Source organism: Sceloporus occidentalis, unplaced genomic scaffold (assembly GCF_023333645.1).
Source record: "Sceloporus occidentalis isolate IW3139 unplaced genomic scaffold, rSceOcc1.0.p SCAF_11, whole genome shotgun sequence".
NCBI classification, from domain to species: Eukaryota; Metazoa; Chordata; class Lepidosauria; order Squamata; family Phrynosomatidae; genus Sceloporus; species Sceloporus occidentalis.
The window spans coordinates 2,246,818-2,268,948 of NW_028316991.1; the positions used below are offsets into that span (position 1 = coordinate 2,246,818).

The following is a 22,131-nucleotide window of genomic DNA, read 5'->3' on the forward strand; positions in this document are numbered from 1 at the left end:
TGTCTGTGCCATATTGTCTCTCCTCCACCATGGACTCTGGAACACATATGTAGACACACTTACACAAATGTACACATGATAACACACTCACGCTCACTAACACACTCCATCTTACACCACTCATGCTAACACACATTCCATCTCACACCACATACATGTTCACACAAAACACTTTTACATATATAGACATCCATGCTCACTTGCCCTTATACATAGACATCCATGCTCACATACCCTTACATCCATGCTGATATACCCTTATATATAGACATCTATGCTCACATACACACTAATGCTCACATACATAAAGACATACATACCCCCTCCCTGTCCAGGCCCTTTCTAGGTGTATACTAGATGTACACTTTCCTGCTACTGAACAAACAATTGGAGCTGCCGCACTACATGAATGTAACATGAATGATCCAGAAACACCCATAAAGTACTTTTAAGGTCGAAGTAACTTACTTAATGTAAGTTAGTGTTCTCTTATTGGAATGCTGCTCGTATTATTCTGTCGCTGAGAGGCTGCGTTGGTCTAAAGTTATCTGCAAGTATTCCGTCAAAGCCATCTTCCAAATCTGCTCCCTTGACATGCATTCTCAGACGTCTAAATTCTTCAATCTGTACATAACAAAAACCAGACAGTCAGCTTAGATACACAAAAACATATTATCATATCTAATGAATGGCAAAACAGATTCGTAGTATTTTGGTGTATGTAACAATAAATTATATTGAACCATCACGCATCAACTGTGGAGTTTTCATGGTATACAAAAGTATCCAACTGCGAAAGGAAAATACTGTATCCAAGCTTATGACAGCAGGTAAAAATGAAATTTCCTACATACCAGCCACTTACCCTTAAATAACATTTCCTTCTTCAGCCATGGGAAATGTTGGGAGTAATACCATGCTACCATGCAGCATTTAAGGTAAAATATCAGGTGTTTCTACATCTTCATCCTTCCTCCTATATTTACGAACATCTAGCTAGCTCCAAATGTCAAAATAAATACTCCCCATGTAAATAAACAGACAAAACGAACACTAAAGTTTTAAAATACTTCTGGAAGACAAAAGATGCTGAAATACTCCAAAACACAGTGAGTCTATCGAGATACAACATGTTGTCTGTACTCCTCACCTCTTAGATCAGTATCAAAGCATGCCTCAGCCAATAGGCTGATAAAGGAAGGGGGACAAGCATACGGTTCTTATTTTTCCAACCCAAATTGAAATTCCTTCTATAAATAGTTAAAAGAAAGACAGCTGATGTCTTTTGCAAAAGGAATGGCTGACTATTAATGACTGAATCGATGTCTGCATGCAGACAAGCCCTGTAGCTCAGATAAAGCAGTACAAGCTGCTTTCTAAAAATCCTTGGTGTATCATAAAATTAAGTTTGATTTCTTTTAACAAAAACAAAGTTATTTTTAAATTAGCTGCATTCAAAGTCACCTGAATCTCAGGGAATTTTGAATACAAAGGGGAACTGTACTAAAAGCCTTGGATTGTCTCGAGTCTGGTAACAGAATGTTGCTTGGATTTATAAATCTATAATAAAGTAATCTGCTTTATTTGCAGGTCTTTTGGGTAATTGGTAATGTTAATTCTTGTCACCAGGATACAGCAATGTATTTTATTTGCATGTCAAGGAAGATGTGTATGTATACAGCTTCAAATATAAAAAGGTTACACATATGAGTCGCCACCCATTATCAAAAAATTATCAAAAAGCTTCAAAACTAGTAGAACGTGTGACGGTTTCTCCTCTCTTGCCGTGTTTCATAAAAACTAACATTGATTGGTTGAATATTCCTATACGTGGAATGAAGAGCCATCGCAAGAGTGTATCGGAGTACATTTAGTTTTAAAAATTCCCGTTACAATAAAATGTCTGCCCTGAAGCTGTGATATTTTATCATTACATTAGATGGCACCACCATGTTGCATTGTGCACCAATTTTCACTACCGCAACACGTGTACAAAAATGTGTAGTCTTTAGAAGTAGGTGATTTATAATATATAGAGTCACATAAGCTTTTACGATCTCTGAAGTCTCTTCTTCAGATAGTATGCTACTTAATCTCTACATCCTACAGTCTTTTTTAAAAACTCAATTTTCTCTTGGACCACTATGGCTACATCTATTTTATCCATTTTCATTATTAAAATGTGTGCGATCATTTGCCTGTTTAGGAGAATACGCTACTATATCTGTTATAAAATTTAAAAAAAACAATCCAGTATATACATAAGTCAATGTCACAGCAAATAATTTAAACATGACTATACACTGCTGAATTTTTTAGAGTATTCTAAGAAAAATATGAAGTTGTTTGCTGCTTATATGAGCCATGTGTTCAGTAAGGATTACAATTTTCTATGACTCTTTCCTTTGCTATGGCCATGAGCAAGTCACAAGGCCAGCTTTTGACCCTGTGAGTATTTATATATATTTTTAAAAAATCCAACTTATTCAAGGATAACTGAATGTTGCATCATCATGTTGCCACTGAAGGCATTCAGATTTGTTTAATGGTTGCAGGATACGTCCAAGAATTTTACACGTGTCAATGATGTGTAATCGAAACAGAATGTAAATATCTGTGTGATTTACAAAAAATAAATATGCAGAAAAATTGGCAAATAGGTGTAAGATAAATAAGTGCAGACCTACAGTATTTGTGATACAACCTAATTTTTCTCCATTGGTGATTAGCCCCAGCATGTGTTCTTTTTAAACATATGTTAAGTGATAATTTTACTGCTATCTCTGAATAACGGGCATACTTAAGGTATTACAGATGAAGTAACACCTACTTATACCCCCTTTACCTAATGTATTGGTTTGTCTGTCTTTGTCAATTCTAGATTTGTTATACACTTTTAATCTATGTACCATAAAATGTGCTATATAAATAAAATCTAATAATAATGATATATACATTATGATAAAATCTAAATGTTTCAGTCCTCTGTAAAGGAGAGTAAATCACAGTTAATATCTAGGTATAGAGACTGTAATATTTAAAGCAATATATGAAAGAGAACCACTGGCATTCTGTAGGCTGTTCTCTAAATGTACATATGAATTGCTTTTGAAGATGGGAAATACGTGTTTTCTTTGAGGAGATGTCAGGTGTGGCATTTTAGTGACCCGATTCATAATCTAGACCATAACCTTTATTTGTTAAAAAATATATCTGCTCAAAGAGAATAAGAGATGAAATGTTTATGTGTAAAGAGCAACATATTTATATGGAGTAAAAGGTTTAGGGCCATTGAATTATGTAGCGGAAAGTGGTTTTTTAGCTTTCTATGTAGACTTTTTTTCCCCAACTTTTTGTTTTTAAATGCAACTCATGTGAAAACACCAAGCTATTATCTCGAAGACCTCACAATCACTAATGAGACGTCTTATGATAGCGCTCAACCATTAACCTTAAGGTCCACAATATACAGATAAACTGAATCTTTATGAGGATTGCATCTACTTCTACTAGAGTTAACTAATGTTCTAAATAAAGAACACGCGGTATAAAAAAAAACACTGGGCATACACATTTTCACCAACCTGTGCCTGAGACACTGTCAGAGGGTATCGGAATAGTATCCAAGTGACACCTTCACTGCATGGTGGCATTGTAAGAGAGCCCTCATATACCCAGTAGTCGCGGAGTAGAGGATCTAGGTCAGAAAGTGTAGATATTTAGGCAATTTCTGCTCTCCATTTTCTATAGGAAAAACACCAGCCCATAAACAGTTGAGATGGCCCTCAATACATAGTTACACTGGCGAAATGAATACCATGGAGAGAAGTATAGAAACACACTGAAAGGTAAAACATATGAGAAAGCAGAGAGACACAGACAGGTAATCACAAGCATACAGATATGAACACAGTAAGTGACTTAAAGTGCTTTTAGGAAAGGAGGTAGTGGTTAATACAGCGAGGCAATTTAAACATGCAATCACCATATTAGAGTTGAGGTTTTTACAGAAGCAAAAAAAAAAAATATCTTATCTGCCATAGAATTTTATGTTTCTATATCAGGCTTTTTAAAGATCAGAACTATATGATTTGACCATCATAGAATTTCATGAAAGAATGCCAGGTCACATCGAGTTTAATGCTCTGTGTCAGGCACCACCAGGATTCAAACCTGCAACCCTGTGGATTCTGGGTTTATCACCTATCCACTACTCCACCAGGTGAATCTTGGACTGCAGTGTCCTTCTACCTCTCCTTGGACCATGCTGTTCCCTAATGCTCTTGAAACACCTGCCCCTCGTTTGGTCAATTAAGGCTTAATATAAACCAGGCATCAGCTTAGCCTCATTGCTAGAGCATTGTGTTCCTGGCCCTGTATACTGAGCTACTGCTTTGCTGCATTTGATCTGTCTCCTGTGTATGACTCTTGGCTACGTCAACGATCCAGTTTTGTGTACCAGACCCCGGCGTGTTCCAGACGTACCTACCTGTCCAGCTGCTTCCAAGCCTTGTGTCCTGCCTGAGGGCTTCCTAGCCGTCTGCCCTGCCAGTGGGCTTCCTAGCAATCTGCCCTGCCAGTGGGCTTCCTAGCCGTCTGCCCTGCCAGTGGGCTTCCTAGCCGTCTGCCCTGCCAGTGGGCTTCCTAGCCGTCTGCCCTGCCAGTTGGCTTCCTAGCCGTCTGCCCTGCCCGTGGGCTTCCAGTTTCCTGCCTGTTTTTCTCCTGCTCTCTCTGAACACCTAAAGATGGCGCCTAATAGAAAATCTAAAGCTAAAGTAGCGCACAGCCCTGAACTGGACACATCAGCCGGCCTACATCCATGTTCTGAACCTGCCCCTGCATTGAGACTCCTACCTGATCCGGCACCGAGTGTCCTGACAGAATGCTCTAGCCATACTATGGAGTCCGCAGGGGTGCTATCAGCTTTAACCCAGTTAACCGAACAGATCATGCTAATGGCAAACTGCATAAAGGAGCAACACAATTTTTTTGTATTGATTTTCAAGGACTTCCAACTCCTAAAATCCATGATTACGTCCACAGTAAAACCTAGCCAAGACAAGCTTCCTAGATCTGCTTCCACCCCTGAATTGAGGTACGTGGCACAACCTTCTGCACCTGCTTTTGAAAAAACCACCCACGGTCCTGGACTATTCACTGAACAAATGCTAGCCCAGCAAAAGAACTTTAAATTACTCCTAAATTAGTTAAAAACGTTGAAGACTATGTTATTGCCTGTTTTGTGTCCCACACAGCAGCCTACACACAGGGTGGCCTCAGCTCCAGAGGGTTGTACCACTATTAAAGCCACTAAGCCCTCTGTGGTGGCAACCATGAACTCTAAGCTACAAGTTTGTCCCGTGCCCGCTTTGGCATCCGTCTCTACAAGGACCCATATTTCCTGGCCCAGAGCACCCCTGTCTGTTGACGAGTGGACCCGAAGACGGGAGCAAAACCTTTGTTTCTATTGTGGGGAGCAGAATCATTATATTAGCTTTTGTCCTATTCGGCCCCCAAGAGCTCAGCCTAACCCTGAATGGAGGAATACATCTCCACAGGAATCGGATCCACGGAGAACACTCTTAGTCCCCAACCAGAAGGACTCCTCAGGTACCTGCATTACCAAGCTGCCTTCAAGTATGGACTGTGTCCATTCATCCTCTGTTCATCAGGACCTTGGGTCCTATACATCCCCAGTAGAGGATGCACCCTGTGTCAAGCATGGTCTACTAACTGGTACCGTTCTGACTTCGCCTCTACAACATGGTGTCCTCACTGCAACCCACAGTAAACCCAGCACAGCTATACAGCAAAATCCATCCACTCCTGTGACCTCAGCTTACGCAGAACCTCTTCAATTATCACCTGATCTCATGGTGGCCTCCAATGGGACCATCATACGGAGGAAAGACCAGGCTATTTTTGAGCAGGCCCTTTGTGCCCAGACACAAGGCCACAAAAAGAAACCACTCTGAAACAAGAGGCTGTCCAGAGGCCAGCCTTTAAGGGAGGGGTTATGTCAGGCACCACCAGGATTAAAACCTGCAACCCTGTGGATTCTGGGTTTATCACCTATCCACTACTCCACCAGGTGAATCTTGGACTGCAGTGTCCTTCTACCTCTCCTTGGACCATGCTGTTCCCTAATGCTCTTGAAACACCTGCCCCTCGTTTGGTCAATTAAGGCTTAATATAAACCAGGCATCAGCTTAGCCTCATTGCTAGAGCATTGTGTTCCTGGCCCTGTATACTGAGCTACTGCTTTGCTGCATTTGATCTGTCTCCTGTGTATGACTCTTGGCTACGTCAACGATCCAGTTTTGTGTACCAGACCCCGGCGTGTTCCAGACGTACCTACCTGTCCAGCTGCTTCCAAGCCTTGTGTCCTGCCTGAGGGCTTCCTAGCCGTCTGCCCTGCCAGTGGGCTTCCTAGCCGTCTGCCCTGCCAGTGGGCTTCCTAGCCGTCTGCCCTGCCAGTGGGCTTCCTAGCCGTCTGCCCTGCCAGTGGGCTTCCTAGCCGTCTGCCCTGCCAGTGGGCTTCCTAGCCGTCTGCCCTGCCAGTTGGCTTCCTAGCCGTCTGCCCTGCCAGTTGGCTTCCTAGCCGTCTGCCCTGCCAGTTGGCTTCCTAGCCGTCTGCCCTGCCCGTGGGCTTCCAGTTTCCTGCCTGTTTTTCTCCTGCTCTCTCTGAACACCTAAAGATGGCGCCTAATAGAAAATCTAAAGCTAAAGTAGCGCACAGCCCTGAACTGGACACATCAGCCGGCCTACATCCATGTTCTGAACCTGCCCCTGCATTGAGACTCCTACCTGATCCGGCACCGAGTGTCCTGACACTCTGCCACTTTATTTCGCCAAACATAGATTATATATTTTAAGAAAAACAAAAGTATATAAAGTTTTTTTTTGTAATAGTTGCCTTTTGTATTATACCCAAGAAATAACAGCACTTACCTGGTAATAAGGTATTAGGATTAAAGCAAGGAATTGTTTTTGTCTTTGCCTGAAACATAAGAACGGTGACAAATTCTAACAAAAAAATTTACGACACATTTCACAAACAGATTAAAGAATAACCAAGCCTTGGAATGAAGGACAATTATCTCCACAGAGTTTCATAATCTAATGCTTTCTTTTCAGCACAGTATTGTTTAGGATTTTTGCATCTGCAAGGACAGAGAATTAATTTATTTGGCTACAATGATGAATAACAAATTCCCTTCTATTCTCCCTACTAATATTCTCTATTTTGTTATGTTGAGGTTATTGTGAAAGAATCATCTGAAAATTATGTCTGTCTGGCTCTCCTATGAAAAATCAGTAATTACTTACAGATACGTAACACAAACAATGCACATACAATTATAATATCATAGGAAGACAGCAGACAGACAAAACTATCTAGTGCCATGTCCTTAATTAAAAACTTATGCTCAATGTTAGATTTACATAATGCTTTGTCATCTTCTGAGAAGATGGAAAGTTTAATCTCATATTATTTATCCATAATGGAGGAATAACCCACGAGTTAACCAAAAAGAAGAACATGGCTGGATATACACAAAGCATAGTGAGGTCTTCTAAGACATCTTACAATTTTAGCCACAGTGGAAACCTTGCGGAGATGTACTTATTCCTACAAAATATTCTTTTATATAACATAATACTTATTTCAGATGAGAATTAAAACTGCCTTCTAACATTTCCCAAAGAAAGCTCTAACAAAACTTTTTATGTGACTTTGTCTTGCTGTTTTCATTAGTGATTTTTATAGGTGTAGATATCATCATGGGGGGAAGAAGGATTAGGGATTTGAGTCACAAAGAAGGACTGTTACTCCTAATTAGCATACCTGGGAACTCATTAAGAACTCATTATACCCATTCGGAAAAGGACTTACTTTATACTGAATATCTTGAAGAATGTCTGTTACAGAATTTAGGCCCACATGTTCTTTTCCTATCTAAAACATAAAGTTGCCATAATTAAGATAGGACATTATAAAACAAAATTACTCTTCAATAAGAATGGATGATGCTTTAAACCTGGGGTCCTCAAACTACGGCCCGCGGGCCACATGCGGCCCGCGGAGCGCATTTACCCGGCCCGCCGGGTGTTTTTGCCTCAGGACATCCATGTGTTCCAAAAGATGCTTTCGGAACACAAGGATGCCTCTGTGAAGTCCCTGCGGCACGCGTTTACTTTAAAAACGCGGGGACCGCCGGGAGCAGGCGCACGCAGCGACGTCACTGACGTCCCATGCGTGCACCCGTGGCAACCGAACGCGGAGGAGCGGAGAAGAAGCAAGGACGCGCGCTGGAGGTAAGTGTTTACCAGCGGCGCGTCCCTTCGGTGTTCTGACCACCGATCCTCCGGTCCTGCTATGGCCGGAACACTGAAATGGGGCAGTACACAGGCATACAGCCTCCAGCCATACTGTATGGCTGGAGGCTGTATGCCTGTGGGGGAACATACTGCCAGCCCCTATAGTCCGGCCCTCCAACGGTCTGAGGACCGTGAACTGGCCCCCTGTTTAAAAAGTTTGAGGACCCCTGCTTTAAACCATATTTATTAACTTATTAACAACATATCTATTAATTTATTAGTAGTAATGGTTTTGAAGTGTTAAGACCTATCTTAGATAAGAACACAAGCATACCTCCCAGCATTACATACAGTAGGTTGAACCAGTGGTTTGGCTAGGGGTTTGGGCTTTATCATGACTTTTTATGTACTACCTTGACCTATCAACAGTTATTGTGTACTTGAACTGGAAATGTATAAGAGAAAGAAGTTACTTCATTTATCCAAATAATTTCTAAACATTTTTTTTGTCACACACTGTAGCAGGGCTGTACTAGCCATGTCGACGCAGCGCTGGCACCTTAAGTCCGGCAGCTGGACATGCATGTTTTTATATGATTTTTAAGCTCATGTAGTGTGCAACGGGGCATATCCACCCATCTACCGAACACTGCTGCATCTGATCTGCCGCTGGGTAAGTATGGGGTAATGACGGCCAGCAACCCACCGAGCATTTACGATATGGCCTGTTTGAATCTGCATTATAGCAATTTAAAGGCTATAGAGCACTGCGATACAGTCGGATGCTTCAATCATGCTAAGCTTCCCCAACATAGGAGAGAAAAGAAGAATAAAGGGACATTGGCCCCAAAGAGGGACTGGCCTTCCTAAGGACGTACACTGGGAGTTATGTCATTTTTCCTTTCTTAATTAGAGAAGAAAGAATTTGACTAAACTATATTAACATTAATACAAAATATTCTTTTGTGACCCAAATACTGTTGCTCTTTCATTTTGGGGGGTTTCAGTACATAAGGACACGAGCATATTTGGCGGTAAAATCAAGTGTTATCATCACCTAAATGTACAATTAAAGGTGTTCATATTGCAAACATTTTACTTTTTCAAGGAGGGTTTATTGTTTATAATCTTTAAAAGTTTCTGATTAAAAGCATTACCTGTACAAACAAGGAGATAATCACAATCCCATGTACTTGGCCTATGGCTTCATCAATATTTCTGTATAAAGTTGCGTTCCAGTGAATCAGGTGCAGCTAAAATTATTAACACACAAAGTCACTAAACTATTATACAACAAAACTGTAAACCATTCAAGGATACTTTTATTGAACATGATAAAATGGAATTATATATAATAATATTTCTCTCGTAAAAGCTTGCAAAAGTCACTCCTTGCGCACCTCTGTCTGTGACAAAGGGCATAAATAAGCAACTAAAATTGACCTTTATAAGATCACTTTATAATAGAATTAGCCACTGTATTTCTTCTGCCTTTAGTGTTCTGGCGCCCTGTGCGGACTACTCCTCTGGCGCCCCCCCATCCCCCAAAAAAGAAAGGAAAAAAATCTCCCCCCTCTGCCCCTTCTCACTATCTACCACCTCTGCCCCTTCTCACTGCCTTTCCCCCTCTGCCCCTTGTCACTGCCTCCCCCCCTGCCCCTTCTCACTGCCTCCCCCCCTGCCCCTTCTCACCATCTACCCCCCTATCCCTTATCACTATCTACCCCCTCTCCCTATCCTTACTTACCTTGTTGCCGGAGTCCTGCGGTGGGAGCAGGAGGTGACAGAGTCACGGAGAGTGAGGGGCGCCGAGCGGTTGCTGAAAACTTCATGAGCAACCGCTCGGCGCCCCTGCCCGGGACTTAAATGAAAACACCGTTTTTTTTGTTTAACTTTATTTAACATCCTCCATGTTAAATAAAGTTAAAAAAACTTTATTTAACATGGAGGATGTTAAATAAAGTTACAAAAAAAACCAACAATGTTTTACTTTAAGTCCCAGACGGCGCCCCTGTTGCCATGGCGCCCTGTGCGGCGGCACTGGTCGCACACCCTTAAGGCCGGCCCTGTGCTCATATATATATATATATATATACATATATATATATATATATATATATATATTTCCCGTGCCCATTTATTTTGTGGTATATGAGTACTAAGAATCATGGTAAAAGTTGAATATTGCACCAATATTTATAAATCTCTCCTACTAAGAGTGCGGGTGTCCCCTCCACCTTAGTGCAACATCAGGCATCATCTTGAGAGTCTGACATCTTGAGAGAAGTTAGAAAGATCAGGACTACTCTGCTTTGGGAGCATACATCACTATATCAACACCATTGTCTCAAGAGAGTTAGCAAAGAACACAGTTACATAGGTATAAATATAAGAGGCTGCACTATTTTGGCACTGTGGATAACATTCAATGGGGCACATAAAGGAAAATATACAATAAAAATGTTTTGATTGGAAGAAAATAAAAGAAATGGCTACTACTGGCCATTCTACTCTAGTACCATTTTCGTCTAGCCAATAGTTATATACAGTAGAACTACAAAGTGCAAAATGTATAGTATATCAGGTATATACACCATGGTACTAGAAACAGCATATGTTTTAGAATAATCTTTAAATAAATAAGTTAAAATCCTGTTAACCCCGTATTAACCCCTTCTACAAAAAAACTGCAAAAATCAAAGAAAAAAACCAAACATGAAGAATGTACACGAATATTCGCCCGTACCGAACACAGGAACAGGCGAATATTCGTGGAATACGAAGATTTTTTTCCCCACGAAGACGAACACGAAGAGTTGGCCGGTGCCCAAGTCTACTAATAACCTTCTATAGTAGTTCTTAGAACTGGTTATACTCATATACACGTACCTCCATTGGAAATGCTTTAAAGTTCACTGTGTGCTCAGAGCCCCGCTGATTTTCTTTGCCCCAGTGAAATCTTACTTCATTAAGTTCATATTCATGACCTCGAGGTAGCGGACCACCTGTTAAGACTTGAAAAAAACCATGGTAATTCCAAAACATAATATTAGTTAATTATGCTATGTGGTGTGTACAAGATAACACACATTACTAGATCCAGATTTACATTGTAGGCGACCCTATTGGGTTTTTTTTTAAATAAAGATATATATTGGCAGTGGGGGCTACATTAGAGTATGAAAATAGGCATGTAATCAACCCATACTGAACTAAAAAACCTGTAAATGTGATATATAGTTTATTATAACACGGAGAGAGTTCCTCAAGCAGTTATTTGGATCATGGGGGTCAGAGAGATAAGGAAAAGTCGCATTACATTCTCTAAACAATATTTTTGTGTGTCAATAAAATATTTTTCTGAATTTTTCTTATCTTATTTACACAGAAACAAATTCTGTGCTAGCGAAACGCTCTCCGTGGACAAACGTTGAAGAATACTGCAGTGTAGGAAGTACATAAACCTGGAAGTAATCATGAAATCGAGTTTAGTACTGATTATAAGGGAAAAACAGTAGCGGCGTCAAAACACCCACTCTGAGGAAACCGCATTGGGTGAAACGCGTTAGTGGATTATGACAATATAAAAAACAGATCCCCTCATTTGGCAAAAACAGACCCATACGGACTGATCACATTTGATTCAGATGAACTCTTTTTTTTACATGTTTTATTTCAAATATATCAAAAGTACACTCCAATACTCAGGGCACACTATGATTTTTTTTTTTGTTCTTTTTTTCTTGCACCCTGAGAAAAATAAGATTACTATGTATCTGCAAAAACTTGGATCCATCAAATTGCATGAGATTACAAGGAGCCATTTCTGACCCTTTATTTGTTACACAGTTTAGGACACACTAATAGTATGCACTATTCATTTTGTTTGTTTTTTCTTTTTTACATATACAGAACCACCATCTAAAAAATCAGGTTATTTTGTTTTTACACCAAGCGCACGTGGACAATCGAATTTTGTATTCATTTGAATTTTGAAAGTGTGTTGTGAGGAATGGCACACTAGTCCCTATAGCAGCTAGTGTATTTCACTGGGCTCTCACAATATCTATTTACCGTAATGCAAGTGTGTGTTTGTGTCATCTTCAGCCTGTAGTTACAACTTTGACTTATGAAATCCTCAAGGAAAGTAGTATTATAGAGGGAATGGTGGTGTAGTGATCGTTTGAGAAAAAAGGAAAATATTTTTTTTTAAAAATTCACAATAGGAACGAGATTATAATGAGGGTTGGAATGGGTTGCACCTGAGATTATCCAGGCAAATGATTTGCTAATATGTTGGTAAATTCTTAAACTCGTATATTCCATTTACATGGCATGCAGGTTTTTTATATTTAATCAAAGAATGGTAAACAACAATAGAACAACTTTTTTCCTATTAGGACATCACTGTGAACAATGATTGCAATCCATGTGTCAGGAACCACTTTTTCGCTGCCTGAACCATGGCTTTTTTTATACCTTTGGCGTTTAAATCTGCTACCACTAGTGGCCACCCTCCGCCCTCTGGAGCAGTCAGAACTCATTACTAGGATCAGGTGTGCCTTGTTACCTGGGTTGAGCCCTAGTCAATACATGCAGCTGGGCCTTGTTACCTGGATTACCCTGCCTTTATGAACCTGCCCTGCCCATCATTCAGGGCCTTTGTATTGAAGTCTATGGACCTTTCTGCTGTGGCTCTGCACCTGCACCTTTCCTGGTTCCCTGCTTTGTGCCCTTCCAAGTGGGCTCCCTGCCAAAAGACTGATTACCAGTATTTATTTTGCCATACGTCCGGTTTCTTTCTTAGACTGCATTACCCTAATTTGCTGGTCCTGTTATATACATAAAATACACTGCATTACCTGGATTTCTGCTTGTGGTGTTTTTGTTTGCATAATCATGCACCGTGGGTTACATACTGAACCCCAAGTATCCCCTGCGCATGGGCTCCTACCCGACCTGATCACCCGAGTCCTGACAGAATACAAAGGCCATTACAAGGAGTCAGCGGGGTTACTTTCAGTCATCAAAGTGATAGGAGAATGCTTGCTTGAACTGTGCAAATCATTAATGCAAATCTGGGACTCCAACTCAAATCACTCTCATGAAGACCATTCACCTACACCTGTTACATCACCTAAGAAATCCAACAAGCCTGTTACCGGTATTAAAAAGGCATCTCCTAGGAAATGTGAACCCCTTACCAAAACCGAATTGCAACAATGGCGTGATGATGAATCTTGCTTTTACTGTGGCAAAAAGGGACACTGGATCACCCAATGTCCTCTGAAACCTCCTAAACCCTCTGTACCGATTGAGCAGTCTACGTCACAACCACAGAGCTCTCCTAAAAGGGGAAGTAGCTTTATTCCCCAGGACAGTGAACCCATGCAGTATATACCAACCCTGGTGATTCCTGGTGCTTCTCAAACTCCAGTGGATGTCCAGCTAGAGCCTGATGACTGTTCTGTGATGGAATGCAGCGTCTGTGATCCTACAGTCTGTGGCAGTGTGGGTTCCTCCCATATGGATGAACTTCCTATTGCTTTCTGTTAAGCCATGATTGCAACTCCTATCACTCCTTCCTCAGCAAAGCGTGATACAGCGGAGACTACCGTACCCCCCTAATATCCCCTCTGGACTGATAGCAAAGATACATGACCCTATTCCATCTCTGAGGAAGAAGGGGCCTTCCATCAGTGCTTCCCTTACCACGTCTGCCACTCCAGTTTTGAACCAGTGCAGTTCTGGTACTACCCCCTGCCCCAGAAGTGCCCACTTCTTGGGGAGGGGGTACTGTCAGGAACCACTTTTTCGCTGCCTGAACCATGGCTTTTTTTTATACCTGTGGCGTTTAAATCTGCTACCACTAGTGGCCACCCTCTGCCCTCTGGAGCAGTCAGAACTCATTACTAGGATCAGGTGTGCCTTGTTACCTGGGTTGAGCCCTAGTCAATACATGCAGCTGGGCCTTGTTACCTGGATTACCCTGCCTTTATGAACCTACCCTGCCCTTCATTCAGGGCGTTTGTATTGAAGTCTATGGACCTTTCTGCTGTGGCCCTGCACCTGCACCTGCACCTGCACCTGCACCTGCACCTGGTTCCCTGCTTTGTGTCCTTCCAAGCGGGCTGTGTGCCTTTCGTGCCCTTCCCAGCGGGCTCTCTGCCTTTCGTGCCCTTCCCAGCGGGCTCTCTGCCTTTCGTGCCCTTCCCAGCGGGCTCTCTGCCTTTCGTGCCCTTCCCAGCGGGCTCTCTGCCAAATGTGGTCCTGTTGCCCCTGAACAGCCAGGCAAAATCATTCATGTGGGGTATCACTGCGCTCAGGAGATGTTGCTGAACACATATTGGGGTGTTTTGTGATAGTGACATATACGAGAATTTTAATTCATACCTGAAGTAAAATGTGTGTGACAAAACAAATGCAAAAAAATGACTACCACAAAGTTTGACAAAGACTGGTGGTAGATATGGTGCATGGAAAGAGTTAAAATACTAGCATTTGAAATACCCTGGGGTGTCTAGTTTTCAAAAATATATAGCTTTATTGGGCATACTGAAATGGCCCGGCTCAAAGATGTACCAAATAGGGCATGGGCAGTGGATCCCCAAATGCCAAAGTTCAACATTGAAAAATGTGCATGCCCCAAATGTGGCCCTTTTGCCCCCAAACAGCCAGGCAAAATCATTCATGTGAGGTATCGCTGTACTCAGGAGATGTTGCTAAACACATATTGGGGTGTTTTATGATAGTGACATATACCAGAACCTGTTTATTCATACCTAAAGTAAAATGTGTGTGAAAAAACAAATGCAAAAAAATTACTACCATAAAGTTTGACAAAGGCTGATGGTAGAATAAGTGCTTGGAAAGGGTTAAAATACCAGCATTTGCAATACCCTGGGCTGTCTAGTTTTCAAAAATATATGATTTGATGGGGTAAATTGCATTGGCCGGCTTCAAAGATACCCGAAATGGCACATGGGGGGAAGAAATGGCTTTGAAATAGCAAAACGCTACCTGTACTTATTGCTCCATAACGTGCAGAAAAAAGCAAAAAAACATAAAAACATTGGGTATTTCTAAACTCAGGACAAATAGTAGAATCTATTTAGCAGGTTTTTTTATTACCTTTTATAGCTGAGTAAAAGATTTTTCAACTAAAAGTTAGAAACAGTCATTTTTTTCTAAATTTTTCACCATATTTTATACTTTTTTTAATAGTAAATAATATGATACAATCAAAATGTCATCTAAAGAAAGCCCTTCTTGTCCTGAAAAAAACAATATATAATGTGTGTGGGTTCAGTAAACGGGAAAGAAGAAAATTACAGCTAAACACGAGCAGCGCAGAAATGTTAAAACGGCCATTGTCACGAAGGGTACAAAAAGTAAAATCAGCCTTTGTCACGAAGGGGTTAAAGACATGTTCAAGGGTTAAGACTGTAACATTTCACTGCCAACACAGGCGTTTACAAATGGACCCCAAACACTGACTCTCCGAGAAGGCAGCAGCGAATGAAATGTGATTTGCATTCAAATCAGGAAAAGTCCTCTACAAGACCTCCCCCGGGTTAGCCCCCCCATATTAAATTTTTTTACAAAAGATCATGGCATTTGTTAGATCATTGTTAGATCAGGTTTGATCAACTGTTTTTTTCGTTAGATCTACTCTAAAATAGGCAATATTAACAATCTTTTTCAGGGGGGGCTAACCCGTAGCCAGCCCCCCCTCAACAAAATGTTACTGATTATGATAGCTCTACGTTAGATCAGGTTTGATCAGACAAAATTTTTGTTAGATCTAGTCTAATTACTGAGATATTGCATATTTAATGAGGGGGGGCTGGCCCCCCCTCAACTGAAATTTGGATTTTTTTTAATGGATCTTGGTAGATATTCGTTAGATCAGGTTAGATCAACTGTTTTTTTCGTTAGATCTACCACGCAGGAGGCGGTATTCACAATCCTATTTTGTGTGCGGGGGATGGGTACACATACGGTCTGGCCCCCCCTCAACTGAAATTTTGATTTTTTTTTAATGGATCTTGGTAGATATTCGTTAGATCAGGTTAGATCAACAGTTTTTTTCGTTAGATCTATCACACAGGAGGCGATATTCACAATCCTATTTTGTGTGCGGGGGATGGGTATACATACGGTCTGGCCCCCCTCAACTGAAATTTGGATTTTTTTTAATGGATCTTGGTAGATATTCATTAGATCAGGTTAGATCAACAGTTTTTTTCGTTAGATCTATCACACAGGAGGCGATATTCACAATCCTATTTTGTGTGCGGGTAATGGGTATACATAGGGGCTGGCCCCCCCCTCAACTGAAATTTGGATTTTTTTTAATGGATCTTGGTAGATATTCGTTAGATCAGGTTAGATCAACATTTTTTTTCGTTAGATCTACCACGCAGGAGGCGGTATTCACAATCCTATTTTGTGTGCGGGGGATGGGTACACATACGGTCTGGCCCCCCCTCAACTGAAATTTGGATTTTTTTTAATGGATCTTGGTAGATATTCGTTAGATCAGGTTAGATCAACAGTTTTTTTCGTTAGATCTATCACACAGGAGGCGATATTCACAATCCTATTTTGTGTGCGGGTAATGGGTATACATAGGGGCTGGCCCCCCCTCAACTGAAATTTGGATTTTTTTTAATGGATCTTGGTAGATATTCGTTAGATCAGGTTAGATCAACAGTTTTTTTTGTTAGATCTACCACGCAGGAGGCGGTATTCACAATCCTATTTTGTGTGCGGGGGATGGGTACACATACGGTCTGGCCCCCCCTCAACTGAAATTTGGATTTTTTTTAATGGATCTTGGTAGATATTCGTTAGATCAGGTTAGATCAACTGTTTTTTTTGTTAGATCTACCACGCAGGAGGCGGTATTCACAATCCTATTTTGTGTGCGGGGGATGGGTACACATACGGTCTGGCCCCCCCTCAACTGAAATTTGGATTTTTTTTAATGGATCTTGGTAGATATTCGTTACATCAGGTTAGATCAACTGTTTTTTTCGTTAGATCTACCACGCAGGAGGCGGTATTCACAATCCTTTTTTGTGTGCGGGGGATGGGTACACATACGGTCTGGCCCCCCCTCAACTGAAATTTGGATTTTTTTTAATGGATTTTGGTAGATATTCGTTAGATCCGGTTAGATCAACTGTTTTTTTCGTTAGATCTACCACGCAGGAGGCGGTATTCACAATCCTATTTTATGTGCGGGGGGATGGGTATACATACGGGCTGGCCCCCCCTCAACTGAAATTTGGAAAAACAATTATGGATTTTGGTAGATATTCGTTAGATCTGGTTAGATCAACAGTTTGTTTCGGTTGGAGGGACAACCCATATGTATTCCCATCCCCCCGCACACTATATAGGATTGTCAATACCCCCTCTTGTGTGATAGATCTAACAAAAAAAACAGTTGATCTAACCGGATCTAATGAATATCTACCAAAATACATGAAAAAAATTCCAAATTTCAGTTGAGGGGAGGCCAACCCGTATGTATACCCACCCCCCGCACAAAAAATAGGATTGTGAATACCGCCTCCTGCGTGGTAGATCTAACGAAAAAAACTATTGATCTTACCAGATCTAAAGAATATCTACCAAAATCCATTAAACAAATTCCAAATTTCAGTTGAGGGGGGGCCAACCCGTATGTATTGCCATCCCCCGCACACAAAATAGGATTGTGAATACAGCCTACTGGGTGATAGATCTAACGAAACAAACTGTTGATCTAACCAGATCTAACGAATATCTACCAAAATCCATAATTTTTTTTCCAAATTTCAGTTAAGGGGGGGCCAGCCCGTATGTATACCCATCCCCTGCACATAAAATAGGATTGTAATTACCGCCTCCTGTGTGATAGATCTAACGAAAAAAACAGTTGATCTAACCGGATCTAACGAATATCTACCAAAATCCATTAAAAAAAATCCAAATTTCAGTTGGGGGGGCCAACTCGTATGTATACCCATCCCCCGCACACAAAATAGGATTGTGAATACCGCCTCCTGCGTGGTAGATCTAACGAAAAAAACTGTTGATCTAACCTGATCTAACGAATATCTACCAAGATCCATTAAAAAAAATCCAAATTTCAGTTGAGGGGGGGCCAGCCCCTATGTATACCCATCCCCCGCACACAAAATAGGATTGTGAATATCGCCTCCTGTGTGATAGATCTAACGAAAAAAACTGTTGATCTAACCTGATCTAACGAATATCTACCAAGATCCATTAAAAAAAATCCAAATTTCAGTTGAGGGGGGGCCAGCCCCTATGTATACCCATCCCCCGCACACAAAATAGGATTGTGAATATCGCCTCCTGTGTGATAGATCTAACGAAAAAAACTGTTGATCTAACCTGATCTAACGAATATCTACCAAGATCCATTAAAAAAAAAATCAAAATTTCAGTTGAGGGGGGGCCAGACCGTATGTGTACCCATCCCCCGCACACAAAATAGGATTGTGAATACCGCCTCCTGCGTGGTAGATCTAACGAAAAAAACAGTTGATCTAACCTGATCTAACGAATATCTACCAAGATCCATTAAAAAAAATCAAAATTTCAGTTGAGGGGGGGCCAGCCCCCCCTCATTAAATATGCAATATCTCAGTAATTAGACTAGATCTAACAAAAATTTTGTCTGATCAAACCTGATCTAACGTAGAGCTATCATAATCAGTAACATTTTGTTGAAATTTTTGTTGAGGGGGGGCTGGCTACGGGTTAGCCCCCCCTGAAAAAGATTGTTAATATTGCCTATTTTAGAGTAGATCTAACGAAAAAAAACAGTTGATCAAACCTGATCTAACAATGATCTAACAAATGCCATGATCTTTTGTAAAAAAATTTAATATGGGGGGGCTAACCCGGGGGAGGTCTCTACAAGTGCCAGGTACTTAATCACAGTCGCTTCACTGATTTTATTCATACATATTTAGAAACTGCTAACATCACAAAAAATTGTTTTGGAAAAGTCATACTTGATATCTGATTGATTAATCTTGGTCAACAGCTAGGATAATTTACACACAGAATGCTGGTACACATGCATAACTTATTTTTGCTCATTTAGTTCACTTTGCTTTACTTAGGTAAAAGAAAAAGCTCTAAATGGGCAAGGATTTTATACATTTTCACAGTAAACTAACTATATCTACGCTCTTTTCTGGACACTTTTCAAAATATTTTGAAGGCTAAAAAGCGGTGAGAAAGCGTCACCATTTCAGTTGGCAAAAGTACAACACAGGAAAGCAATAAAAGATTCTTTGTTTGGTGCCGAACTCTGTTGCCATGCATACTCACTGAGCACTCTTCTAATTCTCTTTTCTCGCCTTAAAGGTTAGAGTCTACTGCTTAAAGTTTACTTTCAATGCTGCATCAGACCCTTAAACAGCAAAATAGCTAATTTCCGCTTTTCAAATGTCTTTTCATCGTGAAAAAATGCTGAATAATGGTACTACACTGGAATGGTTAACATACTCCCCAACATTTTAGGCATAAGCTGGCAGCCGGGAGGCATGTCCATGCACTTACCATTCGCAAAAGCAGAGGTTTCCATTTTTAGTTCACCTCCATGGGCCAGTCAAGGGAGATCTCCCCGACTGGCCTATGGTCACAACTGCCCACAAAAGTGACTAGAAAGTGCAATTTGTCAATAGAGACCTTGTTGCGCTATTTTTATTTTGATAAGTTTAGAATAAAATAAACTTTGTCAGGTCTCTAATAGGTGCAGGCAGCAGGTAAATTGGCTTTGAATAAGGCCTATTAAACGTAAGAGTCAATTTTTACAACTTTGGAAGTCTGTTTTTAACGCATTACACTATTCTTTTTCTATTTTTATTTTTTTCATGTTTATATCCGGCATACCATTTTGGAGTCTTTTATGCTATATCCTGTTGGTAGTGTATATATACATTTACACTTTGTTTTTCACACTTATTTGGTGTCACCGGTGTATGCCTTTTTTTCTGTTTTATATTTTGTGAAACAATATTGGGGTTTGTTTTTTACGGTGGACCGGCAGCATTTTTCATGTTTGTTTGGTTTAGTTCATTTATTTATATCTATATTTAATTTTTACTTTATTTTTTGTGCATCACTCATTTTTTAAGTAGCAGGTAAATGGCAACTGCTTTCAGATGAGATTATAATCCTATTGAGTGCATGTAGGGCAGGAAGCTTTTTATATGTTTTGACGCAATACTGTGGGGCTTCTCTCAGGACTGATTGTTGAGAACATGTATTGTGACATATATTCAATTGTTTCATACCCTGGTTTTTACATTTAAATAACATGGTTTTCTTTTATAATATTTTTCGGTAAATTCATAGATTTAACATAGCTATAACTTGTATTACTGTACATGAACGAGAAAATACATGCATACAACAACAATTATGTTAACACGCCATACCTGATTTGGACTTCATCATAATTTGAACAACATGGCCATCGTTAATAACTTCACAGTCACGGCACACAACATAATTTGGTGACAGCCGTACTTCTAGCAGTGAGGGGTCATATACAGCTTCTCTTGAATTAATGTTGATTGGAGACTGATAATCTCCATTTGCTTCTGGATAAAGCAGACCCCACTCGACACCTCCAAACAAAAAAAAAAGATATGTTTAATGCAATGCAATTATTATTATAATTGTGTGTATACATTCTGCTTTTGCAATTGCTCTGGGGTTTATTCACTAAAAGAAGAGTTGCCAGGAGTGTTTGCAGAAGTGTTGTGGTTTCAATGTCCTCACTTCATGAGTAGATTTCTCCACCAAGAAAGGCTGAACTGGTCCTGTATAATCTATAGTTTAATGGGTCTAAACAATCTCACCAATGTCACTATACATTATACAGGTTTATCCATGCTCTTCATGTAGCAGAAGCTCACTGGACATATCTCTCGTTTCTTTATAGGAACCTCAAGGAGATTAAATCATAACCCTCCTTCAAACCCTCCATTTAGTGAATAAACCCATCTGTGTTTACCCAAGAATAGAAAGTATCACTGGCCCTACTAGTTACTTTATTAGGTATAAGTAGAAAATAAATAACCAATTAGAGTATAGTACAGTATTCTAGTTTTTTTTTATTCTTCCAAGTCTTTGTATCAATCACAGCCCAAGATAACATAACAGTAAATAAGAAAAGTGAATTTTTAGTGACATGTCTAATTTAAACACTGTCCATAAAATATATTACATGTAAGTATATTGTTTTTTTATTACTAATGCATGTTTTATGTTAATAATAGTTCCAATAATTAGACTTTGTTTGTATTTTATTTTTGCGAAAGTATTTTGCAATGTTTAAGTCTCATCTTAATGGGCCCGTATAGACAATTTCTATATAAACTATTCTAAACGTGTTGCTTTCTGCTTTGTTTTTTATTTACACTAACCACATCTCAAGTGTATATATAACTTGTAAATTGCTGTTTCACTGTACTGTAGTTAGAACAATTATAATTTTTTTTTTATAAATAACATATCCCTCTTGCAGCTCTTCATATAGTTAACAGAGTGAGATGACATGGTTTTTTTTCTCTGAATGTTAGTGTGATTATAAGTATGTTACTGTTTGTGTGATTAGTTTGGCGGGTCCCAACCATATGTCTTGCAGGGGGCCCTTACATTGTTTGTTATGCCGCTAATAGAGAAGTGTGTGAGAGTGGTGTGAGTCAGTATGTTAATACTGTAAAGTGCAGGTGTTATTATATGTTATATATTTTTATATACACACTGGCT

At 40.2% G+C, this 22,131-nt stretch overlaps 1 protein-coding gene across 1 annotated transcript in view; it reads right to left on the reverse strand.

The window, feature by feature from the left end:
• Window positions 1–489: 489 nt before the first annotated feature.
• Window positions 490–22,131, reverse strand: part of LOC149305429 (carbonic anhydrase-related protein-like) — a 49,038-nt gene continuing 27,396 nt past the window's right edge. The window contains exons 4-10 of the mRNA XM_089477504.1: window positions 20,793–20,984; window positions 11,212–11,336; window positions 9,480–9,575; window positions 7,898–7,960; window positions 6,952–7,000; window positions 3,585–3,697; window positions 490–624 (exon numbers count right to left, since the gene is read on the reverse strand). Coding sequence (XP_089333630.1) covers window positions 490–624; window positions 3,585–3,697; window positions 6,952–7,000; window positions 7,898–7,960; window positions 9,480–9,575; window positions 11,212–11,336; window positions 20,793–20,984 — 773 coding nt within the window. The remainder of the gene's footprint in view (window positions 625–3,584; window positions 3,698–6,951; window positions 7,001–7,897; window positions 7,961–9,479; window positions 9,576–11,211; window positions 11,337–20,792; window positions 20,985–22,131) is intronic.